Source organism: Leptopilina boulardi, unplaced genomic scaffold (assembly GCF_019393585.1).
Source record: "Leptopilina boulardi isolate dan_hultmark-lab unplaced genomic scaffold, ZJU_Lbou_2.1 LbouV2_281, whole genome shotgun sequence".
NCBI lineage: Eukaryota > Metazoa > Arthropoda > Insecta > Hymenoptera > Figitidae > Leptopilina > Leptopilina boulardi.
The window spans coordinates 527,499-547,533 of record NW_026137842.1 but is presented as its reverse complement, the minus strand read 5'-3'; the positions used below and the strand labels follow the sequence as shown (position 1 = coordinate 547,533).

The window sequence follows — 20,035 nt, the reverse complement described above, 5'->3', positions numbered from 1 at the left end:
CATAATTTTATCAGCGTTATGAAAAAATTTTTTTTTAATCCTATTTATTATGATTTTACATTTTTTTCACTCATGAAAAAAATAGCGTCCAAATACTGGCGGACGGTACTGAATATCATTGTGTCAGTACACAATATAATCCTCTGCTCAGTATAAACTCATGATTATAAACCCTACAAATTAGTTTATATAATATAAACAGCATTATTGTTTGCAATAATGTGATTCAATGGACGGATAACTACATATGTGTCGCTCCACTCTTATGTCATATGGTCCCTTCTCTCGTGAAGCATCATACATTATCACAAGATTTTCTTTCTATTGTTTGAATTTAATCATTTGGGAAATCAAATTTTATAGCACAAAATATTATTAAAATAACCACACTGTAATCATAATTAATTTGGCTAATTTTTTCATCTGAGACATTTGCTAGGGATTTATAGTTATAAAAGTATTAAATATACCTCATAGCGCAAGAAATTTACAAAGTATTTAAAGGGCATAACTTTTACAACTTTGAAATCTAAGAAGTTTTTGATAAAAGAATGTGAATAATAAAAACAATGGTAATAAAGACATTAAAAGCACTTAGTCTAGTATATAAATTCTTGAAATCTATAAATGGTAGCCAGCATCAGGACTCTCTCTTCTTAGAAAGGTAGAAGGCAGGTCGACAAATTCCACATGTTATCGATCATCTAGTAATTAAACAAATGCATTTTTATTTATATTTACTTCAAAGAAGAGTGAAATTTTTAGTTTTTGAACATTTGTACTAAAAACTTCATATTATTATTTTAGGATTCCTATCATAAAACATGACTAAATTATTTGTTTATTTATTAAATCAATATGATTAAATTCTAAGGGATAAGTACAACACCTTTTTTAAAAACAAGCAATTTTCTAAATACTTCAGATTCTTGTAACAAATATATGATATGGAAATTATTATTTTGGTTGGAAAGTTCGATAACATGTTTAAAGACAGGGTACAATGTAAAGATCTCAAGCTAGCGGAGCGTGTACTCCTCACGAGCTCAAAGTACATTAAATGTATGCTTATACAAAGTGTATATAAATTTTGAGATACAAAAGTATTTGAAAAAAGTCACTGAGATGTGGTACTAACCCCTTCAAAACTCCCTACATGGAAAAAATTTCGGTACATGAGAGCAATTAAATCTAGTGTAGCGCATGTACAACCGAGATCTTGGTTTTGGGTCTTTGTTGCCCTATCTATTGCTGCAGACGAACTATACGGGACGCCTGATGTCTCAAAACGGTGCGTCAGATGTTTCAAACGCTTGGAGTAACTACATAGTAGGGACGTCTGATGCACTAAAATTTTTTCCGTGTTACAAAAGGAGATACAATCTCGTTTCTGCATGAAAAAATGTTCATTTTGAACTTTTTTTAAAACAATCACTGGAAATGGATAAAAAGAAAAAAAATTGAAAATAAATATGACAACACTTTCATATTAATAATTAACTTTTCAACAGGTTTTAAATAAAGTGTGCCTAGTGATGCACGACGATACGAGATTTTCAATTATCTCGGAAACTATTAATTGTTTTTGAAAAATGTCAAAAAAGGAAATGTCGTTTATTCAATTGTTTTTTTAAATATCGTGTCGTTTTGAAACTCCGAGCGATACCGAACGATAATCTCGGTTCCATCAGGTTATAATGACGGAAGAAAATGTCGGTAGCCATAATGGTAGAAAAAGATCTGCATTAAGGTAAACAATTACTTTAATTAATTAATCATTAATTTTAAATATTGTCTCATTATATTTTAAAATATAATTATATTAAACAAATAATTAATTACTCATTTTTTTAATATGCTTATATTAAAAAATTCGATTAATTAACAATTAAGTAATCTATCGATATGCTTGGAGAGTTCAATTTCTTATGAAATTGATATAGAGACATAAAATAATTTACTTTATGTTTTACAGTCATTAGAAAAATCACGAGAAAAAATCTTTACTTTTACCTACAAAGAAAGGTTATCTTATAATATTAAAAAATATAAAAATAACGTTATCTAATACAGATTTTATTATATTTATTTTAAAATATAACTAGGAAAATCATAAGTTGAGAATTTTATTTTTAAAAAATATGCCTTCAAAAAATAATTTTTGATATTTCTATTAAAATTTTTTGTTATAGAATTAATAAATAAGTTGTAATATTAATAATAAAATTAATATTTTATTAAATCAAATCAATATAAACTATTGATCCTAATTTTCAATTGAAAATAAAATTTACAGTTGAAATTTGCTGAAAAATCTAGAAAAAATCTGTAACTTGTAAAAACTAACTAACTAACTTTAACTTGGTTAAAAAAATGTTTATTTTAAACATTTTTTCTAAAAAGTACTGGAAAACCGAGAATCGAGATTCTCGGTAGTCTCGCTCGCATTATAATAATCTCGGTCGAAAAACAAAAAGCATGATTTCATATCGATTTTTTGACACATGAATAAAAACAAATATCGGTCGTTTTTTATATCGTATCGATCGAATGCATCACTAAGTGTGCCTAAAATATGTTGCTTAAATTTTCCAAACTGTTCAGTTCGAAGGAAAAGTTGTTTACTCTATTTTATGAACAGAGTATATATTCTGAATATTAAACGCGTTTGATTGAATGTTTGACTTCAACGTTTGACTTCAAATGTAGATAGCGACTTTTTAAACCCGGACGGCAGAATAGTTTGTTCTTTTTGTAATTAAAATTTTTCCAATTAAAATTTGTTTGAAAATTCCGATTTCTTTCAGTTTTTGAGTTGGACATCCTTTTAAGCTTGTTTCCAATTTTTTTTATATATTTTTATAAAATTTTATAATTTACCTTCTGTGGCTATGATGAACTTCTCTAAATCGTCCTCTGATAGATACTCTGCTATCATTTGTACACAATCGTGGTTCAAGCGGGTTATGTCTTTTAGAAGGTGGATAAATTTATTTATTTTAAGAGCCAGCCTATTTGCTTCCACAAAGTGTGCGGTCAATAAAAAATCGAAAATTTGAAGTCTTGACAGTTTCGAGTCAAGGGAATCTGAAAATGAGGTGTTTTGCAGGACTTTTGCCACTTCTCGAGGTTTTAATTTTAAAAGTAACCGAATTGTGTATTTATTTCCTTCTAGAATAATTTCGTTTCCATAAATTTTTAATCTAAGGGTAAGAGCTTTGAAAACCTTAGACTTGATTTTTAACCGTTCTATTTCCCCACTTAGGTCATGAGCACATATTATTTCTGGAAGATTGAAATGTATAAATGCTAAATGAGCTATTTCTTTCACGCTTAAGTTAAAATCAATTCTTAATAGAAATTGTATAATATCAAGACAGTTTGTGAAATTTATCGTTGAATAATTGTCCATTTCCATTAACTGGTCACATAGGATCTTTATGACTCTGTCATTTGAATTTTCCGAAAAACCCCCAACAAATATACCTGCTGCAACTGCCGCCTTGACATATTCGATCGACTTATTGCATAGAACCATAGTTTGTAACGATGTATATCCATTGACGCAGTTTCCCACATCTCCACAAAACGTTCCCAGCAACGTTTGTACATTAGTTATTGGAAAATCGAATTTAATGAGATAAAACATAACCAAAGCTACCACACTGTAATCGTCGTTAATTTCATCAGAATTTTCCATGAGATAATTATTGATGATGTTGGGATCATTGAAGCTAGTCAACTTCACAATCCTTTCAACATGACTATCGTCAATGTGATCCTCCGGACAGTACAAACTCATGTTTATATACCCTATAAATCAAAATATTATGTATAAACCTAATATAATATACAAATTTTTAGATGGTAAAATTTTTATTCCTGATTCTCCAGAAAAAAGTCAAAAAACAAAAATGCATTATCATCATGTATTTTAAACTCAAAAGAAAATCACCGTTTGATAAAACGTCAATGACTGAACAAAAAATCGATTATTTATAAAAAGTCCAAAGTGGACAAATGTATCATTTTTATTTATTAAATATTCCAAACTATTCAGTTTTCTTCAATGCTTTGATCAAAAAATTTGTAAATCGCAAAAAGCACAGGGGGATAAGAAGGTAAAAGTTGCCCCGCATGTATTCAGCTCAAATTAATAAAAAATCCTGCAAGTTTAAAACCTTCAATTCGCTTTTCTGTAGGAGTTATGGAGGGGGAAAGAAAAATAAAAACATCCGTTTCTCTCGAAAACTACTGAAGCAATTTTAATGAGCTTTAGATGTGTGAACAATACTTATAAAAATAAAAATTTTTGAAATATAAAAACAAATTTTTTGCGATTTGTAAAGTTACATCTTCAATTTTTTTTCAAAAAATATCTCATAGTGTACCATTAAAACATAGTTTCCCCAGATTTTTTGAAAATATACATTTTGAGAAATATGATTTTTTAACTTTTTAAAATTCAAAAACTCCATTTTTGTCGTAAAGTACGGAACCCATTTTAATAAACTTTGGATATGTTAACAGTACGCTTAAAACAATTCTAAAATCTAAAAAAAAAATTTTTCAAAAAAAAATTTTTTTAATATATTAAATATTTCTTCAAAACATTGTTTACAAAAATTTTTTATTTTTAAAAATGTCTTAATTACGTCTCAAGAAGTATATACACTATAAGGTATTTTAAAAAAATTAAAGGTGTAACTTTAAACAAAATCAAAAATTTTTTTTGAATATTTAAAAAATTTTTTTTCTTTTGGTTTTTAGAAAACATGTGAGGGCAACTTTTTCATGCTTAATCCGCTATGCCCTTAACAAAATACCAATTAACAATATTTATGACTACAAATTTATCATTTGTTTTTTATTATTACCATTAATTTGAAGTCACTTGAATGTGTACAAGCACACCTCAAGCTTATTAACATAACATTTTGACAATTTTATTAAAAGAAATACAATTAAATTAATTAAAAAGTAAGTAAATTTAGAAGAATAGTTAATCAAAATCTAAAAGACGATTAAAAAAAAACATTTTTTATGCCCAGTAAATTGTGATTTGGTAATAACATAATAATTATTTAATTTATTATTGTGACCATTTTCACTTCTAAAGAAAATAATTTTTTTTGCATTTTCATTTTTGTATTAAATGTTTTGTTTTTTAATGAATATTTTGGCATTTTTCAAAAAAGAATTGTATTCGTGAAATATTTTTTAGAGATAAAAATTTCATTTCTAGAAAGATAGTCAAACAATAATCAAGCCCTTTAATTATCTGATTTTTTAGCTCAAGCAAAAAAAGTTCCCGGACTAATTAAAAAATCCATTTTTCGAAAAAATCAACAATTTGTTAAAATACGGTGAAAGATAGTCTAGCGCATAATTGTAAATGTAATGAATTAATCAGATAAATTTTGAATAATTATCATTGTTTAAAATTAAAAATCAATTATGCAAATTTTTTAAATAATTTAAATTTTAGGGAAATATTTGAAAAATGCACAAATATACTATTTTTTATAACTATGAATCAACGATTCAGGGAAATAACTTTTTCGACAAATGAATAATTTAAAAAAAAGGACAGAAACATGGTTTCTAAATACAAAAAAATTTCAAATTTCTAAAAATACTGAATGCATTGATTTTTACGTTTTCATTTCTGAAGATAAATTTTTTTTATTTTCATTTTTATAGTAATTTTTTTTAATGAACATTTCGACGTATTTCAAAAAAAATTTTATTAAATATTTTTTTAGACAAAAAAATTTGATTTCTATAAAAAAGTGAAATAATAAACAAGTGCTTTAGTTTTATGATTTTTCAGCTGAAACCTAAAAAAATTCCCGGTTTAGTAAAGAAATCGATTTTTCGAAAAAATCAACGATTTGCTAAATCAAGGCGAAAAATGGTCAAGCGCTTGAAAGTTATCAAATATTCAGATAAGTTTCAAATAATTATCATTGTTTAAAATTAAAAATCAAATATTAAAATTTTTTATATCGTAAGGGTTATATTCTGTTTCATAGACATCATATAAACTGTAAATATATTTTTATCACTTCAAATTAGTAATATTTTAATTATATACGTTAATTTAATCTTCAATACTTTGTACCGAAAAAATACATTCTATCAGTTACACGCTTTCTATCCGTTTTAGCGAATAGTAGTGTTTTCTATTTGTTTTGGTAAATAAACGCCCTCGCGAATGGTGCGTTTTCATTTAGGAGTCATCGAAATATATATTTGTTTAATCTAATGTTTGTGCATCATTAAGATGAAAAAATTATTTAATTTTTAGGGTTATGAATTTAAAGTTGAAATAAAAGTATTTTTTAAAACTTATTTTTTCTCTGAATCGTAAAAATGGAATAAGGTAATTTGAATTATTGTTAATAAAAAATGTATGTTTCTGAAATATTCACACAGAAGTTTTTTAAACCCTTCGATCAAGAAAATTTTTCAATGTCAAATTTACTAAATGTCCCTTTACATTAGAGATTATCACTTTTCATTTGTTTTTTAACAACATACAAGTCACTTGAATGTCAAAAAATAATTTTAAAATCGACCATTCCGAAAAATATATTTAAAAAAGAATGAAAAAATAAACATTATTTGAAGAATAATTAAAAAATTAAAATTTGATATGACCGCTAATAATTGCTAAAGAAAGCAATTTTTTCAATGTTTTCTTTATTAATAACTATTTTTACAGTTTTCAAAAAAGTATTTTATTTATTACTTAAATATTTTTACAGATAAAAAAATTCTGTTTTTATAAAAATATGTGAAACAATAAACAAGTGCTTCAGTTTTCTGATTTTTCCGCTCAAACCTAAAAAGACTTTATCTAAATTCTGTAAAAAATCTAATTTTCGAAAGAATCAACGATTTGATAAAATAAGGTATAAGATGGTCAAGCGCTTAATTGTAATCAAATATTTAAATAACTTTTGCATAATTAACGTTTTTTAAACTTAAGAATCAACTATTCCAATTTATAAATAATTCAGATTTTAGGGAAAAACTTGAGACATGTGCAAAGGCACTATACTTTATTCATATTTTTGGATCAACGATGATGGAACAATTCCTCTTTGGACAAACGAATTATGGTTCAAAAAAATAATAAAGAACGGAAATTGGTCAAGCGCCTTATTGTTTTCCTATTTTCATCTTATGTTTGAAGAAAAATCATCGTTGTAATCATGAGGATCGATTTTTCAAAGAAGTTGAGTATTTCTCAATTTTTTTTGTTTTTAACTCCCGAAATTAAAAGAAGTCAATAGTGTATCACAAAAAATTGATTTTTCGAAAAGAAAAATTTGAAAATGGTGAACTATTTTTTCTTTTAATATGTTTATCTTAACCATTAGGACAATTAACCGATAAAATTGAGTTTATAGAAAAAATTATATTTTTCTCAATATTAATGAAAAAATTCTCGTATTTAAAATGCCCTGCTTCTGGAGAATAAAAAAATAAAACGTTATTTATTCGCTGTAATAAAAAAATTTCAGTTGAATTTTTCTGCCATTCCAAAAATAAACACAGAAGTTAACTTTAAATCTTCTACAAGTTTATTCAACATATGCATTGAGTGATGACCATTGAAAATTTTTTATAGTTACTTAAAAAAAATTATTCATTTAACATTGGTTAATTGAAAAATATTTTATTAATTTAAATATTATTTGTACGTCATTGTCATGAATTGTTTTATATTTTTGGGGTTAGAAATTTAATTTAAAAATATTGAGCTTTTAAAATCTTAGTTTTTCTCGAGATTGTAAAGAATGAAATGAGAATATTTGTATAAGAAATAATAATAACCATTTTTTATAAAAAAGATAATAATACTCACTGATAAGTTTTCTTAAACGCTTCGTTAAAAAAATCGTTCAATGGCCAAATTATAAAATTGTTTATGAGTTTAACATTTTTCATTTGTTTTTTTATCACCATACACTCAAGTCACTTGAATATGTGAATGTATATTTGAAACTGATTGAGAAAATAAGTTTAAGAACTTTTATTCAAAAACAGAATAAAAAGAAAAATAAATAATGTTAGAAGAGTCACTAAACAATGAAAATTTGATGGAAAATACAAAAGATACCCTATTATTCTTATAGTTCCATTTTGCTTTCGAAGAATAAATAACAATTTTCAAATCTATTGATGTAAAGGTTTCCATTTTTAATGAAAATACTTACTTTTTTTATTTTCATTTTTATATTAAATATTTTGATTCTTAATGAATAATTTGTCATTTTACAAAAATTTATTTATTAAATATTTTGCTTGCCTAGAAAATTTTGTTCTTAAAAAAATTAATGACAGTGAATTTTCAGCGCAACCATAAATGAATTCTTATTCTTATAGAAAAATAGATTTATTCTTTAAAATTAACCAGTTTTTAAAACGTAAGGCGAGATGTGATAAAGCGCCTATTTGTCATCATATATTTAACTCGTTTTTGAAAAATTATCTTTTCTTTTAATAAAAAAACAAATTTTCAAAATTTTTGCTCCCTCCCAGAGGAAGCTTTGTAGTCCTTCCATTTATAAAATTTTTGAGAATGGTATGAACAAATTTTCTGCAATATAGGATTATATCATATGAAACCCTGATCAATTGTCCTGATGTATGTATGTGTGTGAGTGTGTTTATCCCGTTATTTGTGAACACCATAACTCGAAGAGATATTAACGAAGTTGGGTAAAAATTCCTGGATATATTTATCATATTAATATATAAAAATTGTGGGGGGGATTTTTGAAAAAATTTAATCGGTTGAATTTCTTATAATAAAACAAATTATAATTTTACAAGAATATTTTTTTGAACATTTTATCCTGACTTTTTCAACAAGAAGTTAACGTTTTACAAAATAGTCTACCTTAAATTGTGCTCTTGAAATTTCATAATGTAAATTTCTTGTGATGTGATAGATTTTTAAGATCTTTTTAACATACCTGATTTTTAACCATTGCATTACATTTTAAACTAATCTAAGTCTTCCGGTAATAATGTACAATCATGTATACAAAATTGTGGTTTAAACGGATGATTTTTTCAGGGCTTGGATAATGTGGTATAAAGCTTGGCATAAAGCATCGACGTTTTCAAGTCAAGTGAATCTGAATCTGTATGATGTTCTGTAAGACTTTGCAATTTATCAAGCTTATAAGTTTAAAAGTAAAGGAATTGGGTATTTGCTTTCCTTCAGAATAACTTTATTTCCACAAATTTTCAATTTTAGGGCAAGAGCTTCGAAAACATTAGACTTTATTTTTAACCGTTCCATTTCCCCATTCAAGTTCTATTTAATGTAGAATTCAAATTACGGACTGGTATTTTGATACATATTTTCCAAAAAAAATTTCAGGCCGTGAAAGTAGGATAAAAAAAAAATCAAAAAATAAATAAAAAAATAAAAAAAAATTTTTAAAAATTAAATAAATTAATAATCAAGAAGCTTTCTTAAATTTTAGTGAATCTATTAATTGTGCATATTTTATGAAACCATTATCAACACTTTAATATTCATGATATTGTTTTCAGATTTTTTGAACCTACTTTCATGGCTGAAAAATATTTCTTGAAAAAATATATATCAAAATACCAGTAGGTAATTTAAATTCTGCATCAAATACATATAAAAATGACTCCAAGAATTTCAAGAAACGTCAATTATTTTCCGAAAAATTAAAAAATTACGAAAATCATACAAAATAGACATTTTCTTCTTCATCTAAAGGAAACCTAAATGCAAATTCTTCGATTCTTTTCATAATTTTATCAGCGTTCTGAAAAAATTTTTTTTTAATCCTATTTATTATGATTTTACATTTTTTTCACTCATGAAAAAAATAGCGTCATTGTGTCAGTACACAATATAATCCTCTGCTCAGTATAAACTCATGATTATAAACCCTACAAATTAGTTTATATAATATAAACAGCATTATTGTTTGCAATAATGTGATTCGATGGACGGATAACTACATATGTGTCGCTCCACTCTTATGTCATATGGTCCCTTCTCTCGTGAAGCATCATACATTATCACAAGATTTTCTTTCTATTGTTTGAATTTAATCATTTGGGAAATCAAATTTTATTGCACAAAATATTATTAAAATAACCACTCTGTAATCATAATTAATTTGGCTAATTTTTTCATCTGAGACATTTGCTAGGATTTATAGTTATAAAAGTATTAAATATACCTCATAGCGCAAGAAATTTACAAAGTATTTAAAGGGCATAACTTTTACAACTTTGAAATCTAAGAAGTTTTTGATAAAAGAATGTGAATAATAAAAACAATGGTAATAAAGACATTAAAAGCACTTAGTCTAGTATATAAATTCTTGAAATCTATAAATGGTAGCCAGCATCAGGACTCTCTCTTCTTAGGTAGAAGGCAGGTCGACAAATTCCACATGTTATCGATCATCTAGTAATTAAACAAATGCATTTTTATTTATATTTACTTCAAAGAAGAGTGAAATTTTTAGTTTTTGAACATTTGTACTAAAAACTTCATATTATTATTTTAGAATTCCTATCATAAAACATGACTAAATTATTTGTTTATTTATTAAAACAATTTTCCAAACAGTTCAGTTCGAAGGAAAAGTTGTTTATTCTATTTTATGAACAGAGTATATATTGTATCATAATAAACACAAACGATCGAATAGTATGATATAAAACTTTAAAGTATAAATAACTCACATGAAAGACAGTTGTTTGAAATAAAAGTTGAAGAAATCCTTGAGAGGAAATCCATACAGGATTGCGGAATTTCCATCGAGTAGACTGTTTTAGCTTTTTGATTACAGGAGTCAGCGAAATAATCCACATTTTGGGAAGAGGTTGAAGTAATTTCCAATGGATGCTGCCATTGTGCTGAACACTATTTGCCGTCAATATCTCCGAATGGATACAAATTCTACAGAAATTATAAAATTTTGAAAGATTAACAAATGAAGAACCTCGTCAAATTGAAGTTCCATTTCTGCATAAGTATGAATTAAAAGTTCCAAGAACTTTTATAGTTTTCTAAAAGTCAAACTTCAAAAAACTTGCAGTAACTTGCAAGTTTTTTTTTTACTTGCAAGCGTTAACGTCTAATTTTTTCGCAAAAAGTGCAGTCTGTCAAAGTTGTACCAAAAATATTCATTAATTTATAATTCATTTATTTCTTTCAAAAAACCGTCATGTAAAATATATCAAAGGTGGCATTATTTAGATTTTTCAAGGAAATTTAATTAAAAAATTTTTCCGAATTTTAAAAATCAATTTTCTGTTCAAAAACTGATTCTAAACTTTTCATTCTATAGGAAATAAAGAAATAACTGAAAATGAGACTAAGAATAATAAAAATCGTTAACAACTTTAGACATTATTCAAATTGATAAATTAACTTCTTCTTCAAGAGGTTTTGAATGCATAAAAAATGGGCGGTTCTACAATTCTTACTTGAAAAATTTTCCATTGACTTTTTTGTAAATAAAAATATAGTTAATTAAAAAGTTGGTGAATAAGAATTCAGTGACTCGAAAATAATGTCAAGAAAAATTTTAAGTGAATGTTCAGAAAAATTTCCGTATATAAAATATTCATAAAATAACAAATTCCTGGAAGAAAATTTATCTGAAAAAATTCAGTATAATGAAAAATTCGCTCAATAAAAGTAGTAGAAAAAATAGACATAGAAGAGTGACTTTTTATAAAAATAGTACCTAATAATGTTAATGAAAATAAAATTATTATACAAATTTTGAAAATTTATATATTTAAAATTTGTAACCTTGCAATCGCTTGTAAACATTATATTATTATTATTATATTATTATTATTTTCCTACATTATTCGGCCGGGCATGATTTTCATCTGAATCGACTTTCTTGACTTTCTGAGCATAAGAGTCAATGATAGGAACCATATCTCGAGAAAAGATGGAAGGAACTCTCAATAAATATTGTGATTTTTCTAAATGTTGTTTGCTATCAACATCCCCAATCGATTTCAAATTCTATAAAATTTTAATTATAAATTAGCAACATTGTCAATTAAAAAACTCTTTAAGATTCCAAGCATTTTTAATTTTTTCAATGTCAAATTTCAAAAATTTCCAGCATAATTTTTAATCTTATTTTGGGATCTCATAAATTATTTGATAGATTTGGAAACAAATTAATTTTATTAAAGATTTCTTTATGTCACAAATAGTAGAAAATTTAAGGAATTTGACTTTTTTTGAATCATTAAAAATTTTAAAAAACAACTGGCTTTTCCACATTTTTTTGGAAACTTTTAAACATTAATTATGGCAATTTCAAACACTTGGATTCTCAGGTTTTCTAAAAAAAAACCAAATACTTTTAATAAATAAATGTCAACGTCCTCATAAAAAGATCCCATTTTGGCACTATTGGACTAATTTATAAGGGCAAATTCCTTGCCTAACTTGAAAATTTTTTAGTTTTAACTTTTTCCCTCCCTTCATTTTGAAAATACAAGAGATACAAAAAAAACCTTTTCCATTTCTAAAAATGCTATTTTTATTTAGATGAGGGAAACTAGTCTCATTTAGAAACCTTTCAATGTTTCTATTGTGCATATTGTTAAGAAATATCGAAAATTTTATTTTAACAAAAAGAAAATCAAAGTTTATGTGTCAATAATTCTGTTTCTTCTAGAAACTTTAACATATTATGGGTTATTAAATAAGTTAAAAACGCACTTTTAGATTGATTAATCAGTAGGTTCCACATTTTCCAACGTTCGTGAAAATCTGTAATAATTAATTTTGCAATATAAACTGACAAAATAGACATTTAAGAAAAAAAACAAACAAAAATGAGAATAAACACTTTAATTTACAATAATTTAATGAAAACAGTATGATGATACATTTAAAATATTGCAGATTAATAAAGCAAATATTTTAAAAATCACTATATTTCTTTACATAAATTGAGTAATTCCAATTACCTCGAAAACTATAACCTTCAAATGGGACCTTTTCATGTGGAGGTCCACAAATAATATAACTATTAAATAAAAATTGTATTTAATAAAGATTTTTGTAAATAAAATGATTACTTATCCAGGATTTATAGAAAATAAAGAATCTTAAAAAAATTGTTATTTTAATACAATTTAACAAACATTTTTAGATAAAAGAAATATTTGTTAATAAAGATATAGTCAAATGTCACTTTTGGAATAAAATTTGATAAAATAACACGTTTTTAATTAAAAAATTTGGTTAAACAATATTATTCGATAATAAAACCCAGAATAACAGGACAAATTATCTAAAATTATAAGAAATTATTGACACAATTAATAACAAGTTTTAAAGTCAAACTTGTTGTTTCTAAAAAATATCGAGTTCCAAATTCCGTACATTTTTCACATTACAAGTTTCATACAGTTATAGTCATTATATAAATCAAATTTAAACACAATAATATTTATAATAATATTAATAAAAATAATTATTATTGACACTATTATTTCTTAAAAATATCTTGAAAATATTTACTTATCCATCTTACAGGTTAACTGTCACTTGGAAATCTATTTTTGTTGATTATTCATACGTCACGAACTATGAAGATTTCGATAGATCTGTCACGACTTTTCAAAACGTTGCCAAACCGGAAGGACAGCATTTAAGCGTTTGGGTGTAATAAAAATTTTCTGTAAGGAGATTAATAATATCGTATTTATTTTAATAAAATGCTTTTAAGTGATTTTTAAGTTTAAATTTAAAATTACTCACCAAATTAATTTTTTAATATTAAATGCAATTATTATTGGAGGAAAATTTTAAATAAATACTTTTATTTTATGAAAAAAAAGACATTTTTTGTAGGTTAAACGAAACATTTTTTATTTCAGCAAAAATTAAACACAGAAGAATTATAGTTCTTGAAAAAATACTAAATAAATAGCTATTAGAAGATTAAATTTAAAATATTTAGAACAAATTTATTCAAATTATTTATTTAAAGATAATTATTGTATAAATAAATAAATATTTATTTCGATTTTGTGATTTTTTTCAAAACAATGAAATTCGTGTGTGACGTAGGTTGAATGCGGGTTAGGATTCAACTTCATATTTCGCGTCAAAGTTTTCAAAAACACATATTTTGAATCACTGTTATCCAAAAATCCTCACAAATGTCCATGATAAACCAAACGGAGTTTGAAACTAGAAAAACTAAGCTTTATTTTCATATATATTAAAATAAAATTGAAGGGGGGGTGTTTTGAGATATCATGAGTTTTATATTTCAAATCAAGATTTCTGTATGAAATTGTGAGAAAATTAAAAAAATGTTAAGACCAATCGAAAGATCATTAAATTCTCTTTCGAAATGGTGTATAACATTATAAGATTATTTTCTTTTTTATATAATAAAAATCTCTTGAAAAACGCTCTGCTAGCGATCGTCTTTTGAAGGTGGAACGAGTTGAAATAGAATGCCTCATATGTTATTTGTAATGAACTACTGATTACTCATATAAGAGTGTCCTTTTTGCACTTATTGGCTGATCAGTAGTTACTGATTCATAGTTACTCATAGTTCTCTCATTCTTTTGGATATTTGGTAGTTTTATTGGATAAAATGCAAAATTGGTTATATTGGATTAAAGGAAAAATTGGTTATATTTAGTAAAAGGTAAAATTAATTGTATTGAATTAAAGGAAAAATTGCTTATTTTTAATAAAAGGTAAAATTGGTTGTATTAAATTAAAGACAAAATTGTTTATGTTAGAGAGAGTGAGCGAAAGGGTTAAAGATATTTAGATTTTCATAAATCAAAAATAAAATTAAACGAAGTATACTATGCACAACATAAAAGAGTATGTTATTTTAAGTGATAAAGATTTAAAAATTATTGACAATAGAAAGAAATTGTTAAATTACATGCATATGTTCAAATTTGAAGATTTATTAAGAAAAGATTCCAATTCTTTTTTCAATATGCAAAGTACTTTGTATGTACAAATGCTTGATTTTATTGTCCCAATTAGAGAAGGTGATAAAAATATTCAAATACTTTTTAGCGGTATTAACAATTATTGTCACTGAATTTGTGTCTATTACGATAGAGTAAGGCTTTATATTTTTGATAGCCTTAATAAGGGGTGTTTAAATGTGCATCAAATAAAATGTTTAATTAGATTGTTCCCTTTTAAACCAACAGTAGTTTTTGAAGCTGTTAATCAACAACCTTTTGTAGTGTTTAGTGTGAAGTATATGCAATAGCATTTGCAACATCTATATTATATCACGTAACGCCAAACCGTGTAAATTATGAAACTGATAATAACAAAATTTGAAACCATTTTAAGTCAATGTTTGAAAATAATCGCTTAAATCATTTTCCGGCAGTAAGAACGTCTCACAATAGGAATTCGATAATAGAGAATGATTAGAACCGTCTTTTCATAAATTGATCTTAGGAACATAAAAATTATATTTTAAACTCTTGTTCTGTTTTTAATACTTTGCACAGTAATAATATTAACAGAGTTCTATTAACACAATATTTAAAAATTAAACATTCTCTAAATGACACTAGTGAAAAAAAAATAATTCGTACAACTGATAATAATGTGAACAAAATTTCACCACATGAATATTTAAAAATGAAGAATTTTCTGAGTAAAGAAAATGATAAAAAGATAATTCGAGCAATTAATGAGAAGGAAAGAAAAAGAAAGGCAAGGCGCGAAGTTACATATGAGCAGAAAATAATAAGACAGGAGAATGAGAAAACGTAATGGTAATAAAACAGAAATAAAAAAGAAAGAGCGCAAAAAAATTTGACATGCAAAAAAAAAGAAATTATCTATAAAAACTGAAGATGAAAAGAAAATACGCAAGGATAAAAATGTAGCATGTAGGAAAAGCAAAATATCAATGGAAACTCAAGATGAAAAGAAAGTGCGTCATGAAAATAATTTGTCATGTAAGAAGAAAAAATTTTCTACGGAAACGGAAGATGAAAAGAAAGTGCGTCAAGAAAAGAATTTGGCATGTAAAAACGATAATTGGAATAAATAAACTGCAGGAGTTGCAATAATGTCTTTTAAAGATTTCAATGAAAGTAAAGTTCCACAGAATTATTTAGGTTTAATAAATGTCGAATGTAAGTTTTGTAATGCGTTACATTTTTTGTGTGAAAGACCGTCACATAGATAAATCACCGAGGAATGTTCCCGTAATGTCACAAAAATATTCCCGGTTGATATCAGCTTGACATTCAAGCAATATTTCGTGTTACTTGGGTAGTAGATCCTATATAAAGAAATTTTTTTTTACATTTCTAATATTAAATTTTTTTGAAAAAAAAAATGAATAAAAAATATGGTTAATACACACTAGCAACGTAGTCGGCCGCTTGCGGACGACAAAGTTGCTAGTTACTTAATATTTGTGGACACTGACTCTATACTTTTCTTTTGTAAGACTATGTGTCTGTGAGTGTCAATTCTAAAAGTTATTTGTTTAACAATATTTTGAGACGTCATCGACGTATGTAAACTTTCTTTTTCTTATAACAATTGTAACGTCATCAGCGTATTTAAATCTTCTTTTCTTTGTGTAAATACTATGCATTGGCGTCGGCATAAACACTTATTAATAAAAAATGGCTTTACCCCTCTCCATATTTCTGTAACTTTTAGAAATATCTTAATATATATATATACAGAGTATATGGGGAGTTGCGTGCGCAGTTTTTTTTAAAAAAGTGAGATTGAAAAGAAGTGGGAGAAAAAGAAGAGTAAGGTTGATGGGATATAATGCGGAACTCAAGCCCAGAGATAACATAACTGTTACAGATATACTGAAGCAACAACATCAACAGCAGCCACAGCATTAGCATCACTACTCCATCTTCTATAAGGTATTTATTCTACTTTAAATCCTTTTTTTAACCCACTTCCATCCCAGCTTCATTTTGATTTTTATACTAAAATTTTCTTTTTACTTCTGATTACAGATATAAAAAGAAATCATGGATTTACAAAAACTCAACGCTATTGGTCACATGGAAAGTTTCCTGCCAACAAAACCGCTTGCTGAGTTGACTCCAAATAGTTTATATACTGTAACTAAAATAAAGAAGGTGCAAACAAAATTCGGAGGTTGGATTGTAGTAGAACTAGATTCATAACAATGTTTGGAGCACAATGGTTAGTTTGTGTAATATGATGCGAACATGTAGTTAACAATAATTCAGTTTTGATATTTTTAATCGCTGGAAAGACTATATCTTCTAAATTTTGCACATTTAACAAATATTTTTCTAATCACAGCTTTTTTTCAACACCTTTCGTGTAGATAGTAATGTTTCTTGTATAATGGTAAGCAGGTCATCTTAAGATACATCTCCAGACATCCAATGGATTCCATGATAATTGTTTGTTAGTCAGAGATTTTCACTTTTATAACGTTCAGGTAGTGAATTCTAAGCACATGGAGGTAAACTCGAGGTTGAGCATCAGCTTCAAGAGGAAGTATAGCCAACTCTTTGAAAATGAAATCGTTGCAGGGTTTCTTGAAGCCTTGAACGTCTACGATGAACTCCATCCTGGAATAGAAATAAATTTCTATCTCAAGAACGTGAGTTATATACCTCTTAGTTCAACCCCCCACTACTTTCACTTTACCCCCACCACTGCTTAACATCTTCTTAACTATACCGCTGAGTGGTTTATACTGTACAATGCGATCATGTATGATGAGACAATAAGCAGTTGTTTCATCAGGTATATTATTTCTAGCTTCAAATTCCAAACGTACATTAACTAAAGTTTGCTTGAGAAACTCATTTTGTTTTGAACAATGAATAACAATTAGAGGAGACAATGATTTAAAAGTTTCAAGCTCCAATTTGGGTTCAGAATCTCTTCCATCGTAAGAAGATTGAAAATTCGCATACATATCATAAAGTATAGAATATTGATTTTGATTAAAATTTAGATTCAAATTTCCATAAGGATATGATTGTGAATTTAAAAAGAATTTTACATTTGTAATGTCACAGTAATCGAAATAAGAGGCAGATTTTTTACGTTTATCTTTTCTTTCTGCTTTGAATCCAACAATTACATATCGAGGTTTCTCTAATTGTGTTGACGATTTTATTTGCCATATGACTCTTGTATTTGACGGAATTAAAGGATATTCAAACATTTCCCACTATCGAAAACTCATAGAAATTAGTGAATCTTTATCGATAAATTTCAATAATTTGATTTTATTATTATCAGATGGTAAAACATGGCACTAACTATTCCACTTTATTAATTTGTATTTTGAACTGTTCATCTGCACCTTCACCCATTTGAATAATAGAATTTATATCACTACGTACTCTTATTAAAATCAGTTCATGTTTAGCATTCATAACACTTTTTTTATAATCTTCAGCAAAACCAAAAATCATACCAAGTGGTATTGATACATCAAAATATCCATCTTGTAATGACATTCTTGAATTCAATTCCAGATTCAAAACTCCAGCATTTTCAGGGGGATTAAGGTGAAGTAGTGTTAAAGAAACAAAGCTTTTCATGGTAGTTGTATGACCAACATACTTGCAACGGTCAATCTCAATACCATTCAATTCCTAACGAATTTTATCAAACAAATAGGCTACAGCATTGTTGGTGAAATGAATATTTTGTGTGGTAGCAGTTCCATCAGCATTAGTCAACCTTCCAAAAATATGTAATGCACTATTGCTTGGTAAAGTAGATAAATCTTGATTTTGTACAATAATGCGAATTTCATCACTATTGTTAAACGATGAGGATGCATATGGTTGATGGCTGTGAATCTCATAATTAGCTATGGATTCATCATCACTGATGATTCAATACGTAGAGCATTCACTTTCAATATTTTTACAGGTAAATCGGAAAATGTTTTAAATTCGGCATTAGTTTGCGAGTAGTGAATCCCAATAAACTACCAAAAGAATCTTCAGGAGTAAAATCAATTGAAAGATTTAATTTAATATTGCATCCTAATGTACTATTGTTGGACTCTATTGCTAAATAATCTTCATCTCGTATTTGATGTCTCAAATATGCTTCTATATCTTTAATTTCATAACTACCTGTAGGAATAGTAATCTCAAAATCATGTATGTAAAATTTGTTCGAACTTTCATCAATGTTAGGAATTGAGTTATATGTAAATAAATCAACAAGCCCAAGTGTATAATTTTTATTAGGTGAAAATTTAATAGGTGGGAAGTATGAAGCCTCCAGAACTGAAGACTTTCCCGTTAACGTTAAAGTAAAAGAGTCATTCATGTTGGACATCTACTTTTATACTGAAGGTTATAATGGTTTACATACTCTTATATAGGTTAAAACTGTTCATAATATTAAGTTGCTTACATAAGAATTTAAGACATAAATGACCACATATAAATGTATCAAAATGTTGATATCTCTCATGATTATATAGCTACCAACACCTAGATAAACAATAAGATCCAAGACCTTCTTTATCATTAAGATTAATTATTGATGATTCACATTTATAAGGTCGTGTAATAGGTATTTCATTTTCATGAAAACTATACGAAATTGAGGTATTTTCATAAGTTTAGCATATTTAAGTAAATCATAGTCGGTTAGTGCGTGGTGAGGTAGCTTCAATATTAGTTTTTTTAACGCTCTTTGTATATTTCAATTCATTTCCTTGATGTGGTTTAATATACAAACCAAGTCTCTTACGATAGGGTTTCAAATATATACCCTTTCCTATAACAATGTTTCATTATGTCGATGAGCTTCTGAAAGTTGTTTTTTAGCAGCATTAGCATCATTTACTGCTTTTACAATACCACTGAATCCACCACTAAGTGCTCCTAAAGCACTAAGTCCGGCAAAAATTGGTATTAGTGGTAAAATTCCATTAATTTTTTAGGGAACAGGAAGAATTCGAGGTTATGAAATTTT

At 26.4% G+C, this 20,035-nt stretch overlaps 1 protein-coding gene across 10 annotated transcripts; it reads right to left on the bottom strand.

The window, feature by feature from the left end:
* Window positions 1–395: 395 nt before the first annotated feature.
* LOC127282128 (uncharacterized) lies at window positions 396–13,723 on the bottom strand. Of its 10 annotated transcripts, none has more exons than XR_007843149.1 (4): window positions 12,409–12,724; window positions 11,894–12,061; window positions 10,759–10,975; window positions 396–704 (listed from the first exon to the last, which is right to left on the bottom strand). XR_007843149.1 is itself a non-coding variant. In XM_051306217.1 (4 exons), exons 2-4 carry the CDS (start codon window positions 11,947–11,949, stop codon window positions 657–659), a joined length of 321 nt encoding a protein of 106 aa, XP_051162174.1. In that variant the 5' UTR covers window positions 11,950–12,061; window positions 13,580–13,658; the 3' UTR covers window positions 396–656. The 10 variants fall into 10 exon arrangements, 8 of the variants coding, with proteins under 8 accessions (XP_051162174.1, XP_051162168.1, XP_051162167.1 ...); XM_051306217.1 differs by lacking the exon at window positions 12,409–12,724 and adding an exon at window positions 13,580–13,658; XM_051306211.1 differs by lacking the exons at window positions 396–704; window positions 12,409–12,724 and adding exons at window positions 8,814–10,477; window positions 13,593–13,723.
* Window positions 13,724–20,035: the final 6,312 nt, after the last annotated feature.

Excerpts from the sequence above, each read along its gene's own strand:
- LOC127282128 (XM_051306211.1), bottom strand. The coding sequence starts at position 11,949 with ATGCTCAGAAAGTCAAGAAAGTCGATTCAGATGAAAATCATGCCCGGC. Across the intron at positions 10,976-11,893 it reads ATCATGCCCGGCCGAATAAT|AATTTGTATCCATTCGGAGA; the intron begins GTAGGAAAATAA and ends TAATTTCTGTAG. Across the intron at positions 10,478-10,758 it reads TTCAAACAACTGTCTTTCAT|ATGATCGATAACATGTGGAA; the intron begins GTGAGTTATTTA and ends TTTAATTACTAG.